Source organism: Motacilla alba, chromosome Z (genome assembly GCF_015832195.1).
Source record: "Motacilla alba alba isolate MOTALB_02 chromosome Z, Motacilla_alba_V1.0_pri, whole genome shotgun sequence".
Lineage (NCBI taxonomy): Eukaryota > Metazoa > Chordata > Aves > Passeriformes > Motacillidae > Motacilla > Motacilla alba.
In genome coordinates, this window is record NC_052046.1 from 60,221,132 (window position 1) to 60,249,083 (window position 27,952).

General features: G+C 38.4%; 2 protein-coding genes across 5 annotated transcripts; both read right to left on the reverse strand.

Annotated features, from left to right (window-relative positions):
- On the reverse strand, positions 1-8,075 carry MLANA (melan-A). Its single transcript, XM_038123548.1, has 5 exons — positions 7,950-8,075; positions 6,967-7,065; positions 4,295-4,391; positions 2,126-2,227; positions 1-1,175 (listed from the first exon to the last, which is right to left on the reverse strand). The coding sequence occupies exons 2-5, from the start codon at positions 7,038-7,040 to the stop codon at positions 1,107-1,109; spliced, it is 342 nt and encodes a 113-aa protein (XP_037979476.1). The 5' UTR covers positions 7,041-7,065; positions 7,950-8,075; the 3' UTR covers positions 1-1,106.
- On the reverse strand, positions 7,967-27,905 carry LOC119695313 (monocarboxylate transporter 13-like). Of its 4 annotated transcripts, XM_038123544.1 has the most exons (7): positions 27,468-27,902; positions 27,129-27,375; positions 23,379-23,681; positions 19,601-19,744; positions 17,658-18,464; positions 15,628-15,826; positions 7,967-8,146 (listed from the first exon to the last, which is right to left on the reverse strand). In XM_038123544.1, exons 3-7 carry the CDS (start codon positions 23,578-23,580, stop codon positions 8,089-8,091), a joined length of 1,410 nt encoding a protein of 469 aa, XP_037979472.1. In that variant the 5' UTR covers positions 23,581-23,681; positions 27,129-27,375; positions 27,468-27,902; the 3' UTR covers positions 7,967-8,088. The 4 variants fall into 4 exon arrangements, with proteins under 4 accessions (XP_037979472.1, XP_037979475.1, XP_037979473.1 ...); XM_038123546.1 differs by lacking the exon at positions 7,967-8,146 and adding an exon at positions 13,989-14,095 and having other exon boundaries at positions 27,129-27,902; XM_038123547.1 differs by lacking the exon at positions 23,379-23,681 and having other exon boundaries at positions 27,129-27,905.
- Between the last annotated feature and the right edge of the window lie 47 nt (positions 27,906-27,952).

Genomic DNA, 27,952 nt, shown 5'->3' on the forward strand with positions numbered 1-27,952 from the left:
TTAATGAATGATGTACCATTCTAGCTGCCTCTTGCTGTGAGATATCAGGCCTTGTGTATAAATTTATTGATCTGCATATAATCTTAAGTAATAATCTGGCAAGCAAGCAATCAACAAAAAGGTTGAGTAAACAGTAACTATCAAATGTATGTAGCCAGTTTATGCATATCAAAGTCCTTAGTTTTTTATTACTGCTGGTGTTCTGGCAAGCTAGGAAAATTAACATCCAAGAGTCTGCTGTCTTCTGTATTCTTCAAGAAACATGGGTTTTGTGCATTTTCTTATATAGTTTCATCATATTAGAAAGAAATGATATATAAGTCTTTGTATTTACGAAGTTCTTTTGCTCTCTCACATGACTGCCACAAGAAAATGAAAGATGTTGTCATTATCTCCATTGCAGTATGAAATAATATGGATTCCAAGCAGAAACTCCTAGATTGCCTAGATTCATCATGTTTTATAAGGAATTAATTCATTGCAGGTACATAAAAAGTGATGTGTGGTTAAAGTGTGTTGTCAAATATAGTCACTTTTTGGAAGTTGATTTTAAATCTGCTGGTGAGGAAAACAGTTTGTAAGAGGACGTAGTCAAATGGTTTGGTTCATTTTGTGATAGATTCTTTTATGTGATATTCTAAGGAATAGTTGGGGTTTTTTGCTTTTGTTTTTTTGGTGGGTTTTTGTGTGTGTGTGTGTCTGTTGTTTTGTTTTTTGGGGCTTTTTATTATTTTTTTAAAGAAAGGGAAACTAGATGAGGAAGATGAAAACAAAGGTGCTGTCACTTTTTACTCTGATTGATACTGAATAGTGTGTGACTACAGATCTATGTAGACCTATGAAGGATTCAAGATGACCAGATCATAATGTATTAATATGACTGCAAGAAGTGAAAAGCTTAACACAAAAGCACATTTAGATTTATTAAGACATTTCAAGGACCAGTTCTGTAAATTAAGCAGAAATAGTTTTCAGCAACTGCTAATGAAGACATGTTGTTTTCTTTTGTATGATTTTAGCTTTAAGGAAGTTAAGCATATACAGGAAATAAAGGGCAAGCATGAGTAAATGGAATCAGTATGTTCAGGGTTTCAAATTTCATGTTATCATGGTGAATAAGGCGGTGGTGACTGATCTGCAGCAATTTTGTCATAAGCTGGTGGAGCATCAGGTACCTATGGTAAGGAAAATGGGTGTGAAAGATCAAAAAAAATCCCAATTGAATTACAAGGAAAATGACAAGAAAATTACATTAAACACAGAGGAAGCTATTTACCACCACATTAGATACAGTTCTATGACTTAAAGAAGCTGAGCTCATTCACAGTGTCTATTTTTTAAGGTTACTTTTTGGTAGTATGTTTTCTGGTTTTGCATCAGATTCACTTTATTGCTATTGTTCATCCAAAGCGAGAATTTTTGGTGTCAAAAATGCAAGAATATTTTTCTTATATATATATATATGGGGTGTTTTTAGATTGATAATTCAGACAAATATTAAAGCTTTTCTTCAAGAGTCCTGATGCGGGCATATTGTCATATTTCTAGTGGTAAAAATCTGAGCAGCTCATTTAAAATTGTTTGAGGTTAGCCTCTTCTCGATTCTAAAGCAATTTAAACACACCCATTTATATATACTTATCACTTAATTTACCTTTTTGAAAATTGAAAGTTTAAATGCAATCATCTTTCTGTAATGATTAGAAGAGGTAACACATTGAAGTTTTATAATATTCTCAGATAATGCTTGTCAGAGTATAGTATACCAGACACAATCCATTTGTTGTTTGTCTGAATGGCAGAAAATCAGTAAGGGAGATGTTTGGGGTTTTTCAGTATATTTCAGCATTCAGGTGTTGCATCATTGTAATAGATTGCAAAATGATCCTACAATTTAAATATAAATTGAAGACAATAACTTTAAAGTAAGCATTCTAAATAGCAGATGTAATTTTTTTCATTTTTCACAGTACAAATTTTTCTAAAAACTACTTTCTAAGTTGATATTGAAGCATTGAAGACTCAAAGTATGAGAGAAGTGGGAGAAATCATCAAGTGCCTGTTTAACGATATTATCTCACCATGTCTTAATCAGTTTTAAGTGAGATCTTGAGTTGCAACTTACCACAGAATTAAAGTCTCTGTAGTCCTGCAGAGCCATTTTGCAGTCCAGTATTTCTCCCTCACCTACCATGTTTCGTATTGTGCTCACACTAGAGCTTTTGCTCTGGAACAGATCATAAAGAAATATGGGGAAGATGAAAGGAAGAAGAGACTGTGAAGTTGGAGCAAAATTTGACAGCACATATACAGTATGTATTAGACACAATGCCAGTAAGAAAGATACCTCACCTAACACTTTTTTGCTGTCTCTGCTGAGACATATGCTCTCTCTACTGTGTAATCCAATTACCTTGCCAGAAAAATAAGTATCACGTTTTTCAGACTGATGCAAGAACTGACATCTCATGTACCCAAATGCCTCTTATTTTTTATGCCAGCTATTTCTTTCCTTAATCCTGAACCTTTTTGTTTTCCATTTTTCCAGCATTTCTTTAGTACACATTCTGTACCAGTTCTCCCCTAGCCAGAAATAGCCTAAGAAAAATATGATTTTCAAAACCAGAAAGTAGAAATCTGTCATGAGAAGGAATTAAAAAACAGATTATGCTTTTTGCCAGGATATACAAAGCAGGCATTTGGTTTGATTTTTGAAGGGTTTTTTTGAGTATTACCTTCATTTTTTGCAACATTTCTCTATGAAAGTTCAGCTTTTAGATATTCTGCCAGTTGATACATGTATTGGATAGATAACTGGATAATTGGATAGAAAGAGAATGGGACAAAGTTACCAGAAATAGCAAGGAAATGGATTTGCTGACTTAGATGAGATCTTTGCTGGATTTTTGAGTCCCACATAGTTATTATATCTTCTTCAAAATATTAGGTTAACTAAAAGATACTGTAAAACACTTATTTGCATAAAGCTTTGTCCTGGTTTCAGCTGGAGCAGTTTTGTTTTCATTTAAACAGCTGGTACAGTGCTTTGTTTTGGATTAATTATGAGACTAATGTTGATAACATAATGATTATTTGGTTTTTGTTCAGTAGCTCTTGCTCTAAGTCAAGGATTTTCAGTAGCTCATGCTCTGTCACAGAGCGGGTGCACAAGAAACTGGGAGGGCTCGTGGCTGGGACACCTGACTTGGACTAGCCAAAGGGACATTCCACACTGGAGAACATCACACTCAGTATAAAAATAAGGGATTTGTCTGGGAGGGGCTGATTGCTGCTCAGGAATGAGATGGACATCAGCTGGGAGTGGTGAGAAACTCTTTTGGGCATCACTTGTTCCTTTGTGTTTTAGTCCTCTCTTTCTCACCTTTTCATTATGATGATTAGTAGTAGTAGATGATTATATTTTGTTTTAATTACTGAGCTGTTCTTATTTAACCCATGAAGTTCACCTTTTCTTTTCAAGTCTCTTCCACACCAGGGTGGCAGCAGGAAATAAGCAAGTGTCTACACAGTGATTAATTGCTGTCTGGGGTTAAATCATAACAAGCTTTCACTTTTAAGAATTAAAAAAGACCTCCTTTTCATAGGAGAGGGAACAAAACTTCAAAAATAAGGCTTTGGGACTTCTAACAACAGTTGTTATGAGACGGATTGTACCTTTTTTAAAAATAGTTTCTAAGAAGACACAAATTAAAATATTTTTTAAATAGTCTTTAGAAAACAAATCTCAAAACCGTCCCACTTTTTTTGTAAATCTTAAAATTGCAAGTCAAATTTTATATGGATGAATTACACATCACCTATAGGTGAGCATATTTACCTACTTGTAACAATTACTTTTCCTCTCTGCTTCCTAGATTTACTCTACCCCTATGAACTGTGAATATATTACTTTTATTTAAATGAAAGGACACTGAACGGCTCTTTATTTTGTGTAAATATAAATCGAATGCTTTCTACAAATAATTTTTTTACTGATTTTACAAAATTTACAGATAAATTTTTTTACTGATGTGTTGTGCAAAGTTGGGCAGTTGTTTCAGTTGCTTCATTTCCCTTTGCTTCTGGTTCCTCTTACCCCTTTGTCTGACTTGCATGTTCTTCGGGGCAGTGTTTCATATTGTGTGGTTTTGTCTGTGACATATGTCATTGTAAATACTGCTTGAGATAATGATGTCCTGTTACAGATTTGATGTTCTCTGCATTATTGTCATGCAAATCAAGGTAATATGTTGTCAAAATAATAGCATGAGAGAAAATGAGCTGCTGCACTTACCCGCAGACTTTTGTAGCCACTACGTCTTTTGTAATACCAGCAGCCAAAGGCAAGTAAAATTGCCAGCACCAAAATGAAAAGTCCGATACCCAGAGCTCTGTTGGGAAAGCAAAACAAAATAATTTGCACCACAGCTAGATGCATCCTCCCAGGAGCAAGTATGGTTAGACTAAAAGTTTGAGTCAGTGCCTTTTTACCAGAGGAAGGCATGGAGCAGAATTTACCTCAGGAAATAGGTAAAGTGTCAATAACTTCAAATAGTTTCTATAGATTTAGCTGTTAGCTAATTTCTCTACCAAGTTCTTAAACATTTTAAAAATATATTTATTTGAAAATAATTATTTACAAGTGATTACTGATTCAAAAAACATAACTGTCTCACAAATCACAGCATTTTGACATTGCAAGTGAGTGTGAAGTAAATTAAATGCCACATCTGCAGTGATGCAGCTCATGTTTCTTCGCTAAATTTATTTGAGCAGCAAGTATTTAAAATGTATCCTAATTGAATCATATTGCAACAACATCTAATGAAGAAAGGGGTTTTTTGATACATAAAACACATTGCAACCTTAAAACATATTTGAAACCTTAAAACATGAGTGAGAAACTGAAGTATTCTTAAAGAGCTCTATAAGGATTTAGTTCTTGCATGACATACTAGGCACACTATTGGTGTCACTGGGTCATTGTAGGGAAAATATGCTTTGCAAACTGTGCTGTAAAACATCCTTACTGCTGTAAAACATCTCTCACTGCTCACTGGGGACTTGGCAGAAGCTGCACATTTCCACTTTACGTCAAAAAACAAGCTGACAAAGTAATTTCAAATTTCCTAGTCACAAAAAGCCTTCCTTTAGTGTTAATATCCTCCCTGTTGAGAAATACTGAATTCATTCACCTTTTTTTTTTTTTTTTTTTTTTTTTTTTTTTTTTTTGTTCTTTCCCTGTTCAGAAACAGAAGAATATTTGAAATTATTAAAGGGAAAAGAGTATGGGGGAAAAATTGCTATGTGAATCAGGATAAACCCACAACCCATTCTAACATACTTCTGTATATCTTATGCTTAGTTGCCTTGCAGTAATTACCCCAGTCTTTTCCATTGGGACTGAGTAGTGGCATAGGTGACTTACCAGAGAGTTTCTATATCTATTTGTGGTCATTTTCACTGACTCCAAGTTTCATAAAGGAGTATTTCTTTGTGAACTAAAAAGCCTGAAAGGAGATGGAAGCAGATATGTGTGGCAGAACAGGCTGCCTTTTTGTCTGAACTTCGTTTGTACTATTTGAAATATGAAGCCCCTTGGAGAAAAAGAGATTTTCTTTTTCCCAAGTATGTGGATCTTGTAAGTTGCTCCTGCCCCTTGAAGACTTTGTGTGGCCTGCAGGCCTGTTTAACCCAAGAAGAGAGCTCACAGCAGTCACTTTCTAATGCAGCCAAAGTTGTGAGATGGCTCTACTGGTTTTCCTACTCTCGCCAGCACAGTTGAAACTTGGAGGGACTACTTCTCCAGGCAGCTGGTGCCCTCTCTACATTTTTAGACATCTTGCTTGTCACGTGTTGTTTTAGCTGTCCGTTTGCCTGTATGCCGCTGTCCTGGTTTAGGGCAAATTTAGGCAAAAACCCAGAATGTATTTCTGGAGCTGGTACTTCTGACTGCACATTTGCCATCAAACTCCTTCTCTTGCTACTCAGAGTCTAGTATGGAAAGTGTATATGCAATTTCTTGCCATTCCAGTTAAAGCTGCTAGGAATCTGGGCTCATATCTAGAATACTTCTGGTACTGGAAGGAGAGGGTCACTTTTGCATATCTAGAAAAACTACTTACAGATGCAGCCACTAGAATTCACAGCAGTTAGAGGTAAGCATGCCTGGTTTCATAACCTGAAACATAACTAGCCAACCAGCCAGCTTTTTTTTTTTTTTAGAACTGAACTGCTTTGGATGAACTCTTAGAGAGATTTCCCCTTTGTTTATTCTTTTTGCCAGGGCTGATGGAGGAGCAGCTATCTTGTAGTATGAGTGATTGCAACAAATCATTATGTTTAGGGCCTGGTCGGTAAGCCAGTACTAGCAGCACAATTCACATACAGATATCCCAAGCACACTAGAATTACTTGCCTTATGTAATAAAACATCACCAGTTGTGTGGTGTCTCTAATAATCCCAGACCAAACATATTTTATTGTAATTTAAATATAAAAAATATTTGCCAGAAACAGTTTGGGAGTCACATTTGTATGGCACTGATGTCTTTTGCTTTTTTTTTTAACCATTTCTCTGGTGAGTTTCCGCCATTCTTTAGGGTGCGACAGTGTCCCTTTGAGGTTCCTAAGAGAGGTCTGTGAATCTTGATATTTAGTATACAGATCACCTTGCAACAGCCTTAAAAGTAAATTCTAAATAAGCCTCAATAAACCTGGTAAAGGCTGATGACTTGTGATCATATGATTTAACTCTAGATTCTTGAATTCTGCAATTCTGATTTTTCTTATTATTGATGGCTCTCTAAGGTTGCGCTATGACAAATATTAGAGAGAACTATAAGATAGTTAAAAGGCAGCCCATCTATATACAGCAGTGAATTTTTTATACAATTTTCTGGTTTTCTTTCAATACAAATTCTTTCACCAGCTTATGTGCTAACATAGGTTTTGATTTACGCTTACTCTTCTGCTGCAAAATAGACATGTCTGTTCCCTCTGAAGTGGTTGCTGTCCAGGTGGTTATATCTTCTGGGCATTTTGTGAGGTTAGTCCTGCTCAAACCTACAGGGTAGAAACACAGTGTGTCAGTGTGATAGATTATTTGTTACCATTGAAGCTTAATATTTTCAGCTTCTTTGTTTTAATGGGAGCATTTTAGAGAGGCTAAGAGACTATCAGGATAATCTGACATCTTCAGAATCAAGTAGATTCCTATACACACACAACTGTCCCCATTTAGGATAAAGCTCAAAACCATAACTATAGTCTCTGTGGTGTTACTAGTATCACCACTGACATCAAGGTGTTTGCAACTGCGTGTAACAGAGTTTGCAGAATTTGATGTGGTCTGTTTAGATACCAAACGATGGCAGATTTCTAAAGTAAAATCTAAAATATAGAAAAAAAACTCAATTTACCTGGACAAGAAAAACTATTTAGAAGAAAAACTAATATTGATCTTAAAATCGGTTGTTTTTCTATTCTGTAATTCCCTGTGAACACTCAGGGGATAGGTTTTCGGTCACTGGAGACTCTCAGAGATCTATTGAATTTCAGATGGTGATACTGATTTGTGTCTGCTGACAATCTAAATTCAGATGTGTAGGGAATTTATATTACAATCTTCATTCCCTGTCTTACAGTGGTAATCACAGCTGTCTGAACAGTTAAAAATCTATTCAATCAAATATAGTGAAAAAGAAATCCACATGTAATCATGTTTCTGTATTGTGAAGAGCACAACAACAGATCCCATTTGATTGTATCCCACTAATCTACCTACCCTATACAGATAAATTAGAAAACACAATGACTTTACTGAAGATAATTCTAGCCAAGGAAAGAAAGCATATTGAGTTCACTTAGAGACAGTCAGGCCTCTTCTAAAGCATAATTTTTAAACAAAGTTGAAAATTTTGTGTAAAACAAAAAAATATAAATCTTACCTCCTTCAGACCTGTATTCTGTTTGTTAACTTGAAGGCATATGCAGCTTTCTTTGACTTGGCCTGTTTTTTTCTCCTTTGATCTGTCCTCTTATGACTATCACGAGTTTAAATTCCTTTCAGTACAGCCTCTGAATGCATTAATTAGCATGAAAGGGGCAAAGAGACAACTTCTCATTTTCTTCTGCCTCCTTCTCTCTTAAATAGTAGCAGAAAAATGGGTTATTTCTTGATTAATTACATGTGCTCTGAGAGATAGCCCAACACCTTTTTACCTGCCCAATAAGTACAAGCTCCTAGAGTGGACAGACTGTTTCTAGATTCAAACATGTTTTGATCTAAGGCTGCTTATTTTGTTACAGAGGACTGGTATTTTTGCATGTATTTACTATAGCTGTGTTTATGCACAATTTTTGCACCATTTTAATACTACACAAAATAGCATATGTGGACCAAAACTCATTACCCTGTGACAGAAGTGTCTTAGATTAAGTACAGTTTAATTCTATACTGAGAAGCAAATACTGCAACAAAAAGAGGGTACATCCCATGGGCTGCAGAACTAATGAAGCCTGGCCTTTGCCTGTGTTAACACTGTAGTAATTCCATTTACAAGGTCAGGCAAGAAATGGCAGTCTGTGATTGATTCAGAGGTCTGGGTACTGTGATAGACCAGCAGTTAGTTACTGCCAAAAGAGCAAGGAGATAAAAGAACTATGTTCTGCTTGTCATTTGTCCAAATGAATCATTAATCTGAGCCTCTCTGTCCCTCTACAAATTTTTTAAAGTTTGAAGGATTAAACACTTTTAAGTTTTCACTTGTCTTTGAAGCTGTGCATAGGGCTCTAAATATGGTGAAAATGGCTGACAGACTCAAAAGAAAACAGGAAAGAACAGATAGTGTGAGTGACCAACATTCATTTCATTAGGAAGTCAGATAAAAAGTATTAACATCGATATTTTTTAGCTAGCATGGGGCTGGTTCTTGTATTTTTCCTAATTATGGTAAAAATCTGACCTATCTATATATTTTTCCATGGTAGTGCCTAGTGGCCAGACCAGAGGCAGTGACGACAGACTGAAACACAGGATCTGCTCTCTGAACATCAGGAAACCTTTTTTCCTGTGAGGGTGACTGGGCATTGGCACAGGTTGTCCAGAGAGTTTGTCGAGTCTCCCCCACTGGAGATCTGCAAAAGCCACACAGTCATGGGCAACCAGCTCCAAATGGCTCTGCTGCAACAGGGGTTAGACCACAGGACCTCCAGCGGTGCCTTTCAAGCTCAGTCACTCTGTGATTAATGCCAGAAGGATCTAGTTGGTTTTGCTAGACCCGTTAGAAGTTTGAAGCAACACAGTTTTTGCAGAGGGGAAAATAAAGGGTACAGGAAGAATGAACATTGAGGAGCATAAACTTGCTAATTTGGGCACGTTAACCCAGTTGAACTCAATAGGAATTTCAAAGGTGAAAGAGATGCAGGGAAGTTTCTGTAAATATCCATGTGTATAAAACTGTAAGTGGACACTATCACAGTCTGTCAAGTTCCTAAGAAAAATGCCAACTCTTGTGCACTCTGAAATGTTGTAAATTTCCTTATCAAATCATGTGTTTTCCTGAAGGAAAGCTTCACTTCTGGAAGAAGATGATATCTGAAGCTTGCTTGATCAAGCTGGTTGATCTTGTGAGAATCAAAACACTAATAAAGAAAATCCACGTGATTTCTTCATGTAGCAAAACCAGTGTCTGACCCTTATTTGCCTCAAGTGATGTGTGGGGTAAAATGTCAACTGCTTGAACATTATGTATTCTGAATTAATCTCTTGTTAATAGTATAACAGGAAAGAAAAAAAAAAACCAAACAGTTTTGTCATAGATCTGTGGTGTCATGTGGAATGTAAATGCAGAATGCTGCTATTGAGGATTTGGATGGATAAGGAGATGAAACACCACATCCTGCTTTTGATCTCAATCTTTTTAGAAAATGGTAATTTTCTGATATAGTGCTGCTAACTCCATCAGTGTAAAGTCACTGAGGTTGACACATGGATTCCAAAGGTGTTATGTTTTCAAAGATAACTTTTCAGGAGAAGAGGATGGAAGAGGAGTACTTAGGAGAAACCCCAAAGTAACCCAGCTTTTTTCTGATAGCCAAACCTGTGGCAAATCCAGGACACTGATGAATCATGGTGAAAGGTAGGAAATGAATACTTCTGGTGTAGCTGAAAATAACAGGCCTGACCTTTGAAAAAGAATAGCTGTTAGTTGGTTTTGTGCTGTTGACATTATGATCCCATCTTTCTAGGACAAGATTCTGGGATTTTTATTAATTTACTTCCTTTAATTGATAATTCTTTTTCTCTGAAATTTGAGGCTTCTTACAGCATACAGAACAAAGAAAAACAAGTACGACCTGATGACGATGACCTGATTTAGTTTTGAATTTTATGGGAAATTCAGTGGAAACTCACAGGTATTTCACTGCTAAATCTACATTACCAGTAACACAGTACAGTAAGAGAAAAAAAAGGAATTATATCCCTTTCAGTTTGTCCTGAGAATCCTTGTCTCTCCACGGTTTGGGGACTTACTTTGAAAGGGGTATTGTCTGGCTTCTGTGCTGAAGAATTCCACTATAGGCTGGATTTGAAGCTTTTTGAAAAGAAGCTATTCCTCAAGTTACTTCTACCTTGACTGGAGGCCCCTCCAGGGAGGAATATGTCCTGTAGACTGCCTTGCACAAGCACCATAAATATGTTCATCCTGAAAGGATGGTTCATGACAGAAACTTCCTCCTCAAGTAAATTTCAAATGAAGCTGTGGTCCTTACTGTCAGACCTATCTCCCTCTGCTCCACCTCTGAATCTTACAGTAAAGAAGAAAGGGTAGTCTTAATCCTGTAGAAGCTGTGCCAAGAGGATGCCATGATTATAATGGTGCCTTTGTTACTCTACCATATTTTTCTAAAGAAAAATGTTTGAACAGCTTTCTGGCAGTTTTCCTTTGCTCCTGCTTAGTCTGTGGTAAGCTGGAGGTTCTGAGTCCAGGGGATTGTTCAAATTTGTAGGGCTTTCTCCATGAGATGCAGAATGATCAGCCATGAGTGAAAAACTTTTGGACGCAGTTGGGTGCTATCAAGGTGAGGCTGAATTGCTTCCCTTGCATGTAATTTCAAGAGGCCATACCTGGATTCAGGAGAATGGTAGTGCTTTCTAAAACCTCACTATCCTGTTTCCACTGAAACTAACTTTGCTAACTTTGGGGTGAGAAACTCCTTACAGGTGGGCTGCTGATTTAGCCCTCTGAGGCCATCTCTTGAAGAAAATTAGTATAGTCAACACTGACTACATTCTTAGAACTTGGATCAAAAGAGTCCTTTGCAATAGGTTGCTCAGGGAGGTGGTAGAGTCACCATCCCTGAAGATGTTTCAGAGGCGTGTGCACTGGGTAATGTGGTTTGGATTTAGAGGTGACAGTGCTGGGTGAATGGTTGGACTTGATGATCTTAAAGGTCTCTTCCAACTTGGATGATTCTGTGATTCTAAGTAATCCCTGTAGTAATAGTCCAGTGAAATTTAACTTGGAATATTTTACTTCAGCTGCAGCTGAAGTAAAAGCAGTTCCAAAATCAATATAAAGACTCAGTACTCCAGCTCTGGACATGAGGGGAGCAGACTTCAGGCTGCTCAGGGAATTAGTGAGTAGGATACCCTGGGAAGATAGCTGCTTTTGCAGGTGCTGGAGTCTGTCAGTGTTGGCCATGTTTTAAGCATCATCTTCTAAGGGCACAGGAAAAGGCAATTCCCAAATGCCAGCAGTCAAGCAGGTGAGACAGAAGATGGCTTGGCTGAGCAGGAATCTTCTTTGGGAGGTAAAGGCAAGAAAAGGAAGATACAGGCTCAGCAGAAGCAAGGTCAGGTGACGTGGGAGGATTACAGAGATGGTGCTCTGTACGGAGCAGCATCAGCACTACTGCAGGGAGAAAATTTGTCATGCTGAAGCTAAACTGGAGATGAAGCTGACTGCAACTGAGGGAACAGTAAAAAGCTTTTTCAAATATATTAATGGCAAAAGACAGTGTAGAAATAACATCAGCCTCTTACAGGATGAGGACGGTCACCTCAAAAACAGGGACATTACAAGGCAAAGATGTTCAACACTTCTTTGCCTCTACTTTCAACACCAGTAAGGGACAAAGGGGATCCCACTGCCTGGAGCTGATGACTTGTCACAAGTGGAGTTCCACAGGGCTCCTCCTTAGGGCTTAGGTGCTCTACAACATCTTAATGATTTGGATGCAGGACTTGAACACTAAGTAAGTTTGCTGAAGACATTAAATTGGGAGGAGCTGTTGATTGCTTTAAAGGCAGAGAGGCCCTGCAGGGCTACCTTGACAAATTGCAGGTCACCTAACAAAGGAAGTTTAACAAGGGAAGGTGTCAGATTTTGTCCCTGAGATGAAACAACCCTGGATGTGTGTATAGACTAGGGAATGAGGCTGAAGAGCAGGAAAGGATGTCAGGGTCCTGGTCTGTGGAATGTTGAACATGAGTCAGCAGTGCCCTGGCAGCCAGGAGGGCCACCCGTGTCCTGGGGGGCATTAGGGACAGCATCAACAACCAGGCAAAGGAGGGGACTGTCCTGCTCTGCTCTGAGCTGGGACAGCCTCACCTTGAGTGCTGGGGGCAGTTCTGGGTGCCACAATAAAAGAGGGTAATGAGGATGCCTCCTGCCCAAAGGAGGGTGATGAGGAGGAAGAGAGGTCTGGAGGAGAAGCCATGGGAGCTGTGGCTGAGGTCACTTGGTCTGCTCAGCCTGACTGAAGATCTCATTGTGGTCTTCAGCATCCTCGTGAGGGGAAGAGGAGGGGCAGGCACTGATCTCTTCTCTGTGGTGACCAGTGACAGGACCCGAGGGAATGGCCTGAAGCTGTGTCAGGGAAGGTTTAGGCTGGATATCAGGAAAAGGTTCTTCACCCAGAGCATAGCTGGGCACTGGAAGAGGCTCCCCAAGGAAGTGGTCAGAGCACCAGCCTGACAGCATTCAAGAAGCATTTGGACAACACTCTTAGGCATGTGATGTAACTCTTGGAATGGTCAGGAGTTGAACTTTGATGATTCTGATTGACCCTTTCCAATTCAGTGTATCCCGTAATTCCATGATTTGACTTTTTTGTGCCATTAGACAGATACATAGCAACAAAATGACAGTGTGTCCAAGGGACTAATACTTTTTAGTGCATTTAGCAAAGAAAATAAAAGTATTTCTCACAAGATCCAGTTCAGCCTGGTGGGTACCAGGGGAAATCTCCAGCCTGAGCCCTGACAGAGCCAGTTCTGAGCTCAGACTGGGCTGCTCAGGACTTCAGCCATTCAGGCCATGAAAGCCCCAAGGATGTCATCAGCCCAATCACACCGGACCATGTCCGCGCTGCCAGGCTGTCCTCAGCTTCAGCCTCAGTTCTCTCTGTTTCAGCTTTGCTGCTGCCTCACCCTCATACCATGCACTGCTGTGAATAGCCCAGCTAGATCTCCTTATTCCTCCCATTGATGCGGCAATGCTGTTTGGTGCCCCCAAAGCTGCTGCTCCCCCTGGCTGGACCAGCCAGGCTGGTTCCACAGCCTCTCAGTGATCCTCTGCTGAACTCAGTCATCTTTGTCAACTTCTTTCCTGTGTTTTGCTGCTCCAAAATGTATGCACAACCATGGAGTAGAGGGGAATAATTACCTTCCTTGACCTACTCCTTGTGCCCCTGTTCTTCCAGCACAGTGTGCAACTAAGTGCCTTCTTTGCTGCCCATGTCAAAATTAATTGGGGACAGGCTTGTAAATAAAATAGAGAATTTTAACAGAATGCCAGAGGTGGAAACTGTATCTATTAAATATTTCCCCATTCTTCCCACCTCCAGCAATACCGCTTCCATTTTATAAAATGAAGAGTTATTTTAAGTAGTGGAACACTGCAGAAGACTGAAGAATAATACTCCAAGAAAAATCTAAATTTTTCAATTGATAAGTTTAAAAAGGATTTTGTCAGGTGTGTCAGAGCTTTACTACAAGACTTTGCACACTCAGGTGCTCTTCTTCCAATATGTGTTCTTCAATCAAGCCCCCACAGGTAGTTGATTTATTAATGGTTCAGCTGATTCCCTGTAAGTTAAATTAAATTTTTGAAATACTTGTTCTTATGAGACAAGAAGTAATTATTTCAGATGAGAGATTTAAATAAACTTAGCTTCACAGAGGATGTGTTTCAATGTGAAAATTTCTGAAATTTTAAAGTAGAGCAGATATGATATTCACAATAGTTGGAAGGCTTTACAGTGTTACATATTTTTCCTTTCAGTATTTCTTTCTAAATGTTATTCAGCCTTTTCTCCCATAAATTCTGTCTTCCCCTGATAGAGTAAAATTACAAAAAAAACCCAATTGTTTGGATACAGACTATTTTATTCTTATAAATGGAGTATTTAGTCAAAGTATTTGGCTTAGGAAAATTGGAATGTGGAACTGAAGGAGACCTCAGGAAGTCATCTAGCCCATCCTACTACTCTGAAACACATATACTTAGATCCTTGATTTTGCATTACCTATTCTCTGATACCTCTGTATTTTCATACTCTGCATTCATAGCCTGCATTGTATCTTAACAGGCTACAAGGAAGCTTTCCCCCTGTTACATAACTGCCTTTCTGGGAATTATGTAAATTACCAGTTGTTTTAAGAAGAAAATGAATTAATCATTTCAGACTATTACGGATTTGAAAGCTGTTCTCATGCCCTGTAAAAATTTTGGTCTTCTAAGGCAAACTTTATTTCTTATGCTTTTCCCTTAATTTCTCAATTCTCTCATTTATGCTCCACTTAATTCTTTGCAACTAATGTACTTCTTCTAGTTAAAGCCTTGCAAGCATTGTTATCTCCTCTATATTATCATAACACAGAAAGACATTTGCTGTTTTTAATACAGGGTTGCATTTGGGATTCTCTACTCAGTTTGAGGTCCACTGTAGCCTTAGGTCTTCCTCTACTACTCATCAATCCTTCTCCATTTTGTGTGGGTGTATTTGGCTTTTTACTTCTGATATCTAGCACTGCATTTCTCTCTACTGTATTCTATTACTCATATAACTTTTACCTTGTATCAGGTTTGTTTATTTATTTATCTTATTCCAGCACTGCTCTGTAGAGTACCTGCAAACTCTTCAGCTCAAAACTGTATTCATTTACTTGTGCTTTCAGATCCAACTTGTCTGCTGAAAGTATTGGGTACCACTTCCCCAGGTAAGCTTTGTGAGCTGATGCCTCTTCCTTTTTTTTAGCAATAGCTGCAATCTGCAATTGGGGGTAGAGTTTCTATCTACTGCACACATGCTTCACGGCAATGTAATTTAGACTATGGTTTGCCTATTTCATTTAGCACAGCCCTCTGGGACTCTACTGAAGACTTGCATAGTCAAAATGCAGCTTCAATATCAAAATAATATGGTAATGGTTACTGCTCTAGTTTGCATGTAAATTAATTACTTTCTTCCTTTGTTTCAAACAGTCCTACCCAAAACTTCTGTTCTTTTGTAAATCCTAACAATAGTGAGTTTGGCAAAAATAAAACATTTCCATGTGTCCTTGAGATGCTGTCAGAGGTCTCATGAAGTCACACCACTACACTGTGCTCTCCATACCTTCTGGTTTGATGTTTCAGGATATGGAGGGAAGGGTAGGGTAACGTTGACTTTTCTGGTTTACTTCTAATCTTGCTTCCTCTTATCTTTCTCTGTTGGAGTCGATCTAAAATAATTAAAAATCCAGCTGATAGGACAAGAATGGCTCCTGCCATGTAGAAGCCTGCTCTGTAATCTCCAGCCATGTCCACAATCAGACCTGGAGAGAAACAAATGAAAGGAATATAATCGATAGAGAACAGGCTAATGTAAATTAGCTCAGCAGTGTGAATATGTCCTCTTACAAAGGCAGTGTGCTGGCTACATACTTATCTGGCAGATTTCTATACCATGAATGCATGGAACATCACCCCAGTATAGCATTTTTCATTTTTGTGTTTTGAAACACAATTCATGTCTCATTGTTTTTCATCTGTGAATTGCTGGTGAAACAATATATTACACAGTTTGAAGCACTTTCCAACCTGAAGTGTGGCAGACAGTGCAGGTACTGGCAGATAAAAAAACAGACCGTGCAGCTGTCTGTGTATGTGAGCAGCTCCATGTTCTGTGGTGTAGCTGTCACCAGTTGCTGTTATTTGGACCATAACTACAGCATGAGCGAGTTTAAAGAAGGAAAGGAAATTCATCTGCTGGAGACAAAATTGGAGAATTTGTCTGACATGTAATGGATTTCCATTCATCATTTTACAAAGAGTCATAGATGTTAACTAAAAGACCTTGGTTTTCAGGGACATTGAAGCCAACCAAAATATGTGATGCCATTGTGTATTACACTGAAAAATCTCTACAGTACAGTAGTAGCACTGTAGCAGTATGTCATCTGCCCTGTGGGTATGATGGCACATTCCTTTGTGGGCTGATGAACGTTGCTTGCTTGTGGGAAGTTTGTCCATGTTTAGGGTACTCCCTAGCCCACATTTTAGACTAAGATCAGCCTTATATAGGCACAGGAAGCATGAACTCAAATCTTATAAATTTTACACTCAAAGGAGGAGAGGAGAGCTTGAGAGGCACTTAGGGTTCCCTGCTCTTCCATATCTTCTTTGTAGGTCACTAAATATACAAAAAGGGGCTGCACTGATTCCCAGATAATCAGTACTAGTGACCAGCCACTATAAACTGTATTTCAGATCTTTCCAACACATTTTTGATACTGTTCTGTTTCAAACCCTCTACAAATCTTCCTGGTTCCTATATTTCAAAAGTGAATTAAAATGTTCCAGTATTCAGTCTGACTCAAATGCAACCCATTAGCAATGCCATTACCACAAAAATCACTTGTAGTGCGTAGACAATGGTCTTTGGATGAGGACTCAGATCTGCATTGTACAAGTCACACTGGTCAATTTTTTTTGCTATATCACTTTTTAAAGCCTCTACAGCTTGCATTTCATTTGTCTTGCATTTTTCCAGATGACTATATCTTGTTGCCAGTCCATAAATCCATGTGTTGTCTCATTGTCTGCTCTCTCTTCCCGCTGCTCTTACGTGCTGCCTTCCCTATTTATTATACTAGTTGGCTCAAATGCTGTCTACAACCAGCAGGCATTCCTCTGAATATTTCCTTGAGGTTTGCATAGCCTAATGTTTCAGGCTGTTCAATTTGAACTTCTGTAGAAACCCTCCCAACAATACCAACATTTGTGTAATCACTAGTCTCAAATTTCAGTTTCTTCTCTGAAAGTGTGTGTCTGCTGCTTGTCCCAAAGCACACTTTCTTAGCCAGATAGTTGGAGGCCATCAAGTGGCATTATGTGGGATTTGGGAAGCAGGACCACCATGTGAGCCCTGCCTTTCATCCCTCTTTTCTTGTTGTAAAGGTATCTCCAAAATCACACAGAAGAGAGGGAGCAAGGTATTTTGGAGAGGATTTAAACTGACTATTTGTTTTTATGTACTTCTTGGCTCAGACACCCCTAAGCTAAAAAAGGGAGAAATTTGAGAGCAGGTCCAGATCTTTTCAGTTCAGATTACGGTTCCCCTTTCTTCTTTTAAACTATTTTTGGCAGTGAGTTGTCTTAACTTACCTGCAAGAGGAGGCCCCACAAAACCTCCAGAGCTTCGAATAAGCATGAAAAGTCCTAGGGCACTGTCAAATTCTGGCATGCCTACAACATCTGCTAGCACTGTAATGTGAATGGCGACTGTTGTACCAAAGAAGAATCCATAGAAGCCTGTGAATATTGCCAAGGAAAGGTAATTGTTAGCCAGTGGCAAGAGCATCAGAGAAGTACTGATCAATGTAATTGCCATTGCCAGCAAATGAATGGTTTTGGTAACACGCAGGTTGGCATACCAGCCACACAGCAATCTGCCTCCAAAGTCCACCATAGCCAAAATGGATAGGAGGGATGCAGTCCATGATTCATCTATTCCCAGGCTGTAGCTAAGTGGAACTAAAAATAATGGAGGAACAAAAAAACTCATAGCAGCTAATATACCAAAATTGGCATAAAGTACAAATTCTGATCGCCTCACAAGCATCCAGTTGAAGGTTTTGTGCTTGATGGGAGACTTATCTTCTTTGTCTGGCCTGGATGCACCGTTGCCAGGTGGCGTTTCAGTTTCACAATGGCTGGACTCAAGGAAGCAGCTGCTTGCCAGGGGTCGCATCAGTACTCCACAGACACAAATATTGAGTTGGATGCCACCTATGATCAAGAGGGCACCTTTCCATCCATATTGACTAATCAACCACTGGAAAAATGGCCCAAACATGAATGCAAAGGCACATTCTCCAGCACTGGCAATAGCATTGGCCAAAGCCCTTTTCTTGGAGAAATAGTGGCTAACAATGCTAATGGCTGGTGTCCACGAAAAAGAAATGCCAAGACCTGAAAAACACCAATAGAAATAGCACTGGTTAGACACTATTGAGGTATTTTGTGAAGATGGAAATTAAAACAGTCAGTGCGTCTACATTTGCAAAGTTAAAAAGTGTTAGAAGGAAAATATTTTTGCCTACAAGAAGCATGAGCTTAGCTGGAGTAGGTGTACGAGTATATTTGTGACATTGTATTCTGTACGTTGTATATATTCAAGTGAAAAAGCAGAACATGAAGTATACACATTATTACATTCTCTCTTAAAAAAAAAAAAAAAAAAAAGAAGCTGGTTTCACAGCTTTGCCAGTGCATGAGAAATTGCATGGTCATGGGGTTGAAGCTAGGCAGATCCCAGTGTCCTTGCTGTCTGTGTTAAGGTTGGTACTAGGTTAGACCAGCAGGTTAAGCTGAGCTGTGTTCAGGGTAGACAGTGAGGTGGGACATGAAGGAAGCTGCTGTATTGCCTCTATTTGCTCTTAATTTTGTCACTCAACTGCTTTGAGAAAATTTAAAACCTGCTCTAACTTAGAGTTATTTTGATGGCTCCCTAGACTCTTTGGCAGCCCAGGACTGCCAAAGGGTTCAAATTCCAGACATTTTCTCAGGCATCCAGTGCAGAATTCAGAATGGTTTATTTTACTCCCTGCTAGCTTTGCTTCCTGTTCCAGGAAAATCTGCTAGCTGTTGGAGACAATTTTCTGGCCTGGTTTTGCCTGAAGTGAAGGAAAGGATTGGAATAAAATGAAAGCCTGGGACTCTGTTCAAAACATAAGATAAACTGACAGAAAGTATAGAATTTGGAATTTCCCTGTCTTTTTACTTCAGTACCCTTCATGAAGTTTTTTTTTTTAAATCTTTACAAAGCTCTTATCTCTGAATGAAAAACAAAACACTTAATTTTCTGTTTGCATATAATTTGCAAGTGTAAATTACTGGCATCTAAATATTTGTCTTCTTTGTTGTTGCAGGTTTCCTGTACAAATTCTTATTACCAGAGTGGAATGGGAGGAAAATCACTTTTAAAGAGCATTGCTTGTTCTGACTGCTCATAAAGTCAAAATAGATACCAGATTTTAAAACTCCTACCACTTGCTCCCTCAAATAAGTTGCTAGTGGAAGAAAGCCATAAAGTCATAAATTCATACCCTGTAGGAAGCCAGTTGTTGCATACATCCAGACCATGTTGAATCCAAAAAATCCCAAAGCCATTCCTGAAAAAGCCAAAAGTCCTCCAGTGATCACAACTGTCCGATGGGTATATTGCACACACAGTGAGCTGGCAACAGGGGCTAGATCAGCAGAAAAATTGGAGAAAGAAAAATACATTAGGAATATTAATCTGATCAATATGGCCAAATAAATATAACATTTTGATGAGGACTACCTTTATAATGCTCGACACAAACAGCCTTAATTCTGCTGGATGGGGTAGGAGGTCAATCAAAATTTCAAAATTGTATCCTTGCTGATAGAGAAATTACTGTTCCTGAGGCACAGATTTGAAAATATATTCAACATATGTGGACTCTTTTAAAGGGAAAGAGCATTTTAGTGCCTTCCTTGTAGTAGGACAGTTCTACTGATTTTCGTGTAAGGATACAACTACAAACAAGACAGAGCCTCATGGACTGTTTTAGCAGAAAGTGAAACTTCAGCCATGGAATCTATAGGTTCATCTATAAAAATTGTACTATTGGGAATGTGTTATTGATATGTCTGGCATGAAAACTTTCTGGAGAAAACTAACTTTTTTTTTCTAGAATTTTGCAAAAATCAACCCTTAATGGAATTTTAAAACTTTATAAAGGACCAAAAATTAGAGTTTATTTTGTGGTTATACTTTTTACATAAAATTGGCAGTTCATTTCTTAAATCTTTATTTAGTGGCACAGTTTCTCACAACAGAGCGCAGGGGCTCTTCAACACAAAGGAAAAAGTGCAGGTGGTACAGATCTGATGGTGCAGCAGCTGCTTTGGTCTCTAGTCACTGTCTGGAAACACCTGAAGTGTCAGGAATATTTTTGCTTAATTAAGGATACTTCTACTGCCTGGCTGTTTTTTCCGTCAGCATCACAAGAGTCGAGGTCAAGGCCATAGGACTTCTTTAAACGGCCATGGCCGCCAGGGGGTTCCCAAGTACTACATGGCATGAACCAGCTCCCTAGAATCTGTTAAATATCCTGGGAACTGGAGTTCATGCATGAAACAGAATTCAGTTAACAGGGACCATGCTTCTAAATTGAAACAAGTAGGAAGACAATTATTAAGAGAGAGCAGCCATCAAGGAAGGTTTTTTAGTAGTTTGTAGGGGCGGGTTGTTGTACATTAACCTATGCTAATTAGAATTAAGAGAATTTGGTAGCTAGGATGGGTGAAATAAACCCGACAGAGTACTAGATGTTGCAAAATCTGCAGCATGTACATTGTCTGATAGCAGAAAGACCTGGCAGGAGTTATACAAACCTCAAATGTCTCATCAGCTTTTACAGCAAAAATCTGATAATTTTATAAGCATGTTAAAATGATACTGAAATTCAGTCATTATCTTAAGATGTAGTTGATGAAACATGATAAAGTACATATAATTGGTGAATCATAAAACATGATGAAAAAAAGAAGAGAAAATTAGACACAGGATAACATCCATGAAAGTTCTTGAAGACAAGAAAAAGATCTGCAGCTGGAGAGAAATATTACCAAATCTCAATTCTTAAATAGCAAATAAGAAGAAACAGGCGGAAATTAAACATGGAATAGTAAGAGAAAGAAAGAAGCCAGACACAGAACTGGAAATGGGTAAAATAGTTTGACTCCAGAGTCTGAAAGGACAAGGGCAACACACAGAAAATGCACAAGTAATGGAAAGGGATGACAACAAGAGTACAAAGAGAAAGATGTTGAGAGGTGTACATCAGTACCGAGGGAAGGCTGGTGAAGGTGATGGAGAGAATCCTTGCTGTGGTAAACTGAACAGCCTGTTGCAAGTGCAGACCTTGGGAGTGGAAGCACATGATCTCCTTTGACACAAGAAACAGACCTGCTGTTGAAAGGATCCAAATAGGTAAAAATAATAATTCAGTGATCATCCTTCATACTGAGCCAAGTGACACTTAAGGTTTCCCAGAGATAGACATTAAGAAAGACTAAGCCAGGCCAGGAAAAATGCTCAAAGAACTGGAGGCTCAGGTGATCTTCATCAGGAAGTCTTGTGGTCCCTATAAATGAAGCAAAGGCAGAAGAAGATGAGGGCAATTATGTATTGACCTGAGACATTTATAAACTACTATACAGAGGGGGTTTGGAATGTTCAACCACAAAGTTTTATTCACTGAAAGAGTATTATTTTCAATGGATTTCAAAGGATGAAAACCAACTTCTCCTGAAAATTATGTCTGCCTTCCTTGAAGTGGCCTCCCATGTGGTTAGGCAATTTTTTTTCTGGTTTATACTTGATATTATTGTGTCATATGCTCTATTCCTTCATACATTCCTATACAATATAAATATAGGCTATAACAAAACAAAACCTAACTAAAACAGGACTATTAAGTTTTTCCCTCCTATGCTGACTTTTTCTTCTCATGAAGTACAAATGCCTGAATGAACACAATAGTATCACAATATGTCAGTGATGCGTCTATTTTGTTAACCAAATTGATAGATTACCATTTATTCATTTCTGTAGTCTGTGAAGCAGGTTTTTCAATTTTTTTTTCAGTTAATTATATCTGTCACTGCAAAGCAGGCATCAAGGATAGCGGTTTATGGAACTGATAAAATCTTTTCAATTCATGACTTATTTTATCTTTTTACTTTGACTTTGGGTTACTCTTTTTTCCTTCTGAAAACATTTTTCAAAGAAAGATAAATTGCTCTTGATGTTTGGAAGTACTGCAGTTCCAAGCAGTAATACTTACAGGTGTGGACTGAGTAGGATGTGTGTAATTATACAGTGTCTATGCAAAGAAGTGTCTTCAGAAACAAAATTATGATAGCACTTATTATGTAAGGATATTTACCTATTGCAACCATATATCTCTATGAGAATATGCAGAACAGACTTCACAAATTCTGTACAGTTCAAGCCTGCACATGTTCGGAATCCTCACATCATGTGAAGGATCATGCAGTTTACAGGGCACTAAGGACTCTCTAAACAGCCAAGCTTAGTCAAATGCAGTATGTTTCTTATTTTTCCCTCCTTCATTTGGTGTGATGTGGTATTTGACCTCACTGCCTTTGACTGGGATAGTTCACTCTATCTTTCCCTACTCTCTGCTTCCATGGTCATGTCTTTATTGAGTTCTCTCTGTGTGAATAGATTTTTTTTTTTCCTTTTTAACCCTGTGAGTCTTCTGGTAGATCACTAACTTGGAATCATAGTAAGAGGGGTGAAGAAGACATAGAATTGGTAATACATGCAAAGAAAGGGGATCTTGGTGAAGATAATAAAAAGTGGGAAAAAGCAGGACTGAGAATAATTTTGGTAGCAGATGGCTTACCTAATGGATGGGGGTCACAATCCATGTATTTTTAAATACTTTGAAAAAGTGACAGTCACACTGAGATCAGTGAACTTGCACACACTGTTTTAAGAGCTTGATTAAACAATCTCTGTAACTATCAGAATTATCTCTAATGAGTTTAACTCAAAGCCTGTAGCAAAACGTAATTATGAGTTTAGGTACAAGATGTTTTTTCAAGCAATCAGATTCCTGTGTCTATAGAGTTTTGTTATTAACTCATTTCAAAATGAGGCAGTAAATGCCAATTTTCTGAAATTTTTCTGTATTTTCTGTAGAAACAGAAGAAGGAAGTCTAGACCTTACATGTTTCTGGGATTGGGTTTTTTTAAGGAAGACTTCCAAACTTTCTCAGGCAGTTAATATTAAAATAAAATGCTAGAGAAGTACTACTACGTACCTCCTAAATGAAAGACGGCAATGGTTACTGATGTGATCCAAGAAGTGGTGCTTGCATGTTCATCAAAATGCTGCTGGATTTCAACAAAGAACAGACCAAAAGTCTTGAGAACAGCAACAGTGAGGCCCATCACCATGAAGGCTGACACTACCACAACCCATCCATAGCCACCGTCTGGTGGATTGCTGTCTTTAGCCTGCATCTTTTCTGATTCTTAGATCTTCTCTGGTTTTTGGGGTTGTTTTTTCTTTTTTTTTTTTTTTCCTGGAGTGGTAGTGATGGTGATGAGGTTTTTTAACAGATCTGTAAATTGGTAGAAGGCCCATTGTTAAAGAAATTAATTAAAATATTCTAGGAATGGCTAACACAACTCATTATCAAGTTAAAATACAACATTCATTACAGTGGTTTGACTGAAAATATTACCTGGGTAACAGAGGCCTCAAGAGACAGAAGACTGAATAAAGAAATTTTTTTTTAAATTCATGTACAGAGTTAAGAAAACAAAAGAAGCATGCAGATGTGAACAAAGGAGAGAAGACAATAGGAAAATATTCAGACATTAAGATTTTCAAAGACAGAAGAATTTTAGGGTCCTCAGCATTTTAGCATTTATAAATATTAATCGTTCCTGCAACGCCAAGCATTTTTACCAAAATGGTACACATCCATCCTTGCAAAGATACATCCATAGGCAAGAACATCTTTATAAGCACAAAACTGAAAAAGCATATTTCCCCTTACAAGTTTTGTGATAAACATGCAGCAATCATGCAGTGCACGGAGGACATGGGATCTGGCTGGAGGGAGATAAACATTCATACATTCTTCCAGTTTCTTCATGGACACTAAATTCTGAGCAGGGATATTGTACAAGATACAGAAGACCAAAAAAAGACCTATCTCAAGTGGAGAATGGGAAGCTTGAGATGGCTGAAGATGTACTATACTTAAAATTATCTATGCTGTGTGTGCCTGGAAGAAACGAGCTGCATGAGGGAATCCATACCACTTGAAATTAGCCAGTACAAAGAAGCAGTCACTAGTCCTGTGATTTGCTCCCTTGAGGTGCATGATCTCAGGAGGATCTGAATGACTGCAGCAGGGTGTGGATAAAAAGCCATGAGAGCCTTGTAGGGATCAGAAACAAAATCATTCCAAAGTCAGTCCATGTCTGGACTGACATGGTACTGGAAACATTTGCACATCTTAAAAAATCTTAGAACAGCCACAAGAGAGGGAGAGACTGCCTTGTGTTGAGGTTTGTATGAAAGAATCAGGTTTTCATTCCCACAGTTTCTGGGGTGATCTTAAGCAAGCTGTTAGATCTTGCTGTGCCTGTTTTGTCAGTTGTCAAATGTAGCTAATACTTTAAAAGGCCATAAATTTTGTAAAGTTGGAAGCACTAATACTTGTATTAGTGCTCAGTTTACTATAATAAAATACAGAAAATATATCAAGCTGTAGCTGTCGCATTCTGACAATGCTGAGTTCAAGCAGCATGGTCATAATTTTGTTTGAGGCTTGGAAGAACATAAAAAGGACGCAACACCCAAGCTAAATGAGCCTGCCTAGGGAGAGTGATACTGATATTTCTGCATTCTGCATAGACATGCCTAGGCAAGGGATTATAATTTGGGCCACAAGACAGATAGAAAAAATCCTGCTGCTTACCAGGCAACACCCAGACTAAAACAGGCATGATAAAATCTGCATGACACCTCCCAGCACTCTTCACTTTCATTAGGCAAATTCTGTCCCAGGAGGAGATAAATTGGGCCTTACTGCTCACAAAACTTAAATGAACAGCGTGTTTCCTTACAACAAATACATCTTTTCTGTCACAGCTCAGAATTCATCCTTCAGTTCCCTTTTAATGATCACAGTGTTACATGTAACTCCAAAATGAAATTACTATTTCAGTTGCATTATTAATTAATGAGGTCGTTATTTTCCTTCCCCATGGATCTGAAAGCAGTGAAGCTACATACTATAGGGAATTGTTGGAATGCCTGAACAGAGTAGAAGAAAGCATGGCTACTACAATAAGAGAACATGTTTCTGACACCACACTTTGCTTTCTTCCTCCTTATTATAAGATTATGTAATTGCAAACACCCTAAGCTGAAAAAAACCTACATAGGATCTCCTTTTGCTCTTAACTATTGAGTAATGGTAAAAACAGTAACGTATTAACATCTTCACTTACCCATTTTGTCCCTGGAGCTAACCTTCTAAATAAAAAGGAGGAAAGACCTGTAGGGAACTGCTCCTTCTGTTATGTCTGGTCATACACAAGGTCCCTCAAAAATGTAAAGCTGTGCCTAAAGCATAAGCATTCTGTCTAGCATCTCACTGACTCCTACCTCCAAAATTTCTCATGGCAGCTGGAACAGATGTCCTGTGAAACGTGGACTTAAATCAGGAAAGCCTGTGCTTTGGTGCGTGCATCAGCAAGAGCGGACAGCTTTGTTAGTAGTGTTATTATGCTCATGGCAAATTTTGCCAGCAAGAACACGCAGGCAAGAGTGCAGCCTTTATCTTTGCACCTGGATAGCTACAAAGACACTTTTTGAGGCACTGGGGCTGTTCCTCTATTCATGCTCTACAAGTTCTCCAAGCTATTTGTGCTTTGAGTCATGCCAATGATTCAAAAAGCTTATCAGACAACAATAAAAATAAATTATAAAATGCTTATCTCATTGCTTGCATTTTAGGGTGCCACATAAACTTGTGAAGACGGATACTAGTTCTACTTGGTTATCTTGTGCTCCATGTTCTAATTTACTTTTTACAAAAGAGCAAATGAGTTGAATACATTTGCTGCACATTGCAAAACATGGTGGTGGAATCAAGAAAAAAGTGTTGTTAGTATGAATCCTAAACTTCTTTTTTTCATGCAACTCATACTTAACACTCCCCAAATAAGTGTATTCACTCTCTGTGAATGGAGGCTGAATGGGCTCCTTGTGAGCTGGTGGTACTTTACAGATATAGGTTCCCCAAGAAGACAAAAAAGAAAAAAAAAGGGCAAGTATTAAGTTTTTCCACACTTAAAGAAATGTGACTTGGTAATGGGTTTTTGGTTTGGGTTTCCAGTACAAATATTGTACTATTACCTTGGATTTGGACTTACCAAAAAAAAAAAAAAAGAGAAAAGGAAGAAAAACATACTTAATATAGATAGACACAAAAGTGTCTTAAAAAGCATACTTAATATACATAGACACAAAGACACTTTCACCAAAGGCTGACACCTTGAAACAGGAACTATGTAAAACTAAATACAAAATATAGCTTTAATAAATTAACAACAGATTAAATAATATAGTCTTGTTTTATTGGTTGTATTAGAAGAAAGATGGAAAGAAACAAAGAAATCAATTGTAATTTATGCTGAAACTTCCTCCACACATGTCATTTGGTACACAGTCAAAGAACAAGCTATGTTAGTCACATTCAGATATCTTATGATTTTCATCTAACACCCTGCTCTGCTAATGCTCACCTGTCACTAGAGCTTCAATGACAATAGAGTCGTACTAGTTACTGCTCCTCAGACACAAATTCAGGAGGAACTCTTCATGAAATTTTCCTTTTTAACTTCACAGCATTGTTTTAGGAGTCAGTCTAATGAGTACGATCTATAGCAGTTTATTGACAAAGCATCTTAGGATGGAAAAGAGGGGCTGAATGCTATGAGCAACCAGTTAGAAGTAACAAAAATCAAGTGTAGCATCAAGAAATTACCTTATTCTGATAGCCAAGGCTTGTATGGGATATGAAGCTCTTCATTCACCTTCCAGTTGTATGTAAGTTCTTGAGTTGTGCTGCAAACCACCAGGTCATCTTTCTCATCTGAACTACCATCTGGCTAGCTGAACAAACCAATTTGTCTCCTTCAGGATGTGTAAGCATTGGATTTTATAAGAATCCCCTCCTCCCCTCCTCAAAAGTCATTTGACTCCACCTATACTCAGAAAAACAAAGTTCTGTCCTGAGGAGAGATCAGAGAAACAAGATCAGGAATTGGTAGTGGAAACTTACAAGAGGAATGCAGATTTTGTTATTTATCTGCACTATACTTACACTAGCCTTGGACTGCTGTCCATGTTTTCTACTGAACTCAACTAGTGAACCAACCAGAAAGTTCAGATGTGTCAGCTGACTTCAAACTCCCCTGTGTTCTGAGGCATTTACTGAAAATGTTTATTCAAATTTGAAATTCATTTAAAATGTTTATTCAAATTTGAAATTCATTTGTGGCTTCCCTCTGCTTGTGCTGTTGGGCAGATGTTGGCTACACTGAGCATCACGTAGCCTGCAGCAACTACAGAAATTACAAGAAGCCTGAATGTGCTCTTCTGAGCACGATATATGCATACTTGAACCTTTCACCACACCAGAGCAATCCTTTACTTGTGTGATTTAAGAGCCCAAAGTTAAATACTACTGGTCCTTGTAAAACTTTTTTCTCCCAGCTCTCACTGCCGGTTTATTGGAACCTACTCCCTTTCCTACCAATTTACCTTGCACTAAGGTTGTGGTGGCTATACTGCTGTTGTAATTGTTGG

Coding starts and splice junctions, on each gene's coding strand:
- MLANA (XM_038123548.1), bottom strand. CDS start 7,040: ATGCCCAGAAGATATAACCACCTGGACAGCAACCACTTCAGAGGGAAC. Junction 4,392..6,966: donor GTCTATTTTGCAGCAGAAGA/GTAAGCGTAAAT, acceptor CTTTCCCAACAG/AGCTCTGGGTATCGGACTTT. Junction 2,228..4,294: donor GTGGCTACAAAAGTCTGCGG/GTAAGTGCAGCA, acceptor GATCTGTTCCAG/AGCAAAAGCTCTAGTGTGAG.
- LOC119695313 (XM_038123544.1), bottom strand. CDS start 23,580: ATGCAGGCTAAAGACAGCAATCCACCAGACGGTGGCTATGGATGGGTT. Junction 15,827..17,657: donor TGTGGGGCCTCCTCTTGCAG/GTAAGTTAAGAC, acceptor GTTTCTCTCCAG/GTCTGATTGTGGACATGGCT. Junction 8,147..15,627: donor CTGAAACATCAAACCAGAAG/GTATGGAGAGCA, acceptor CTACTATTTAAG/AGAGAAGGAGGCAGAAGAAA.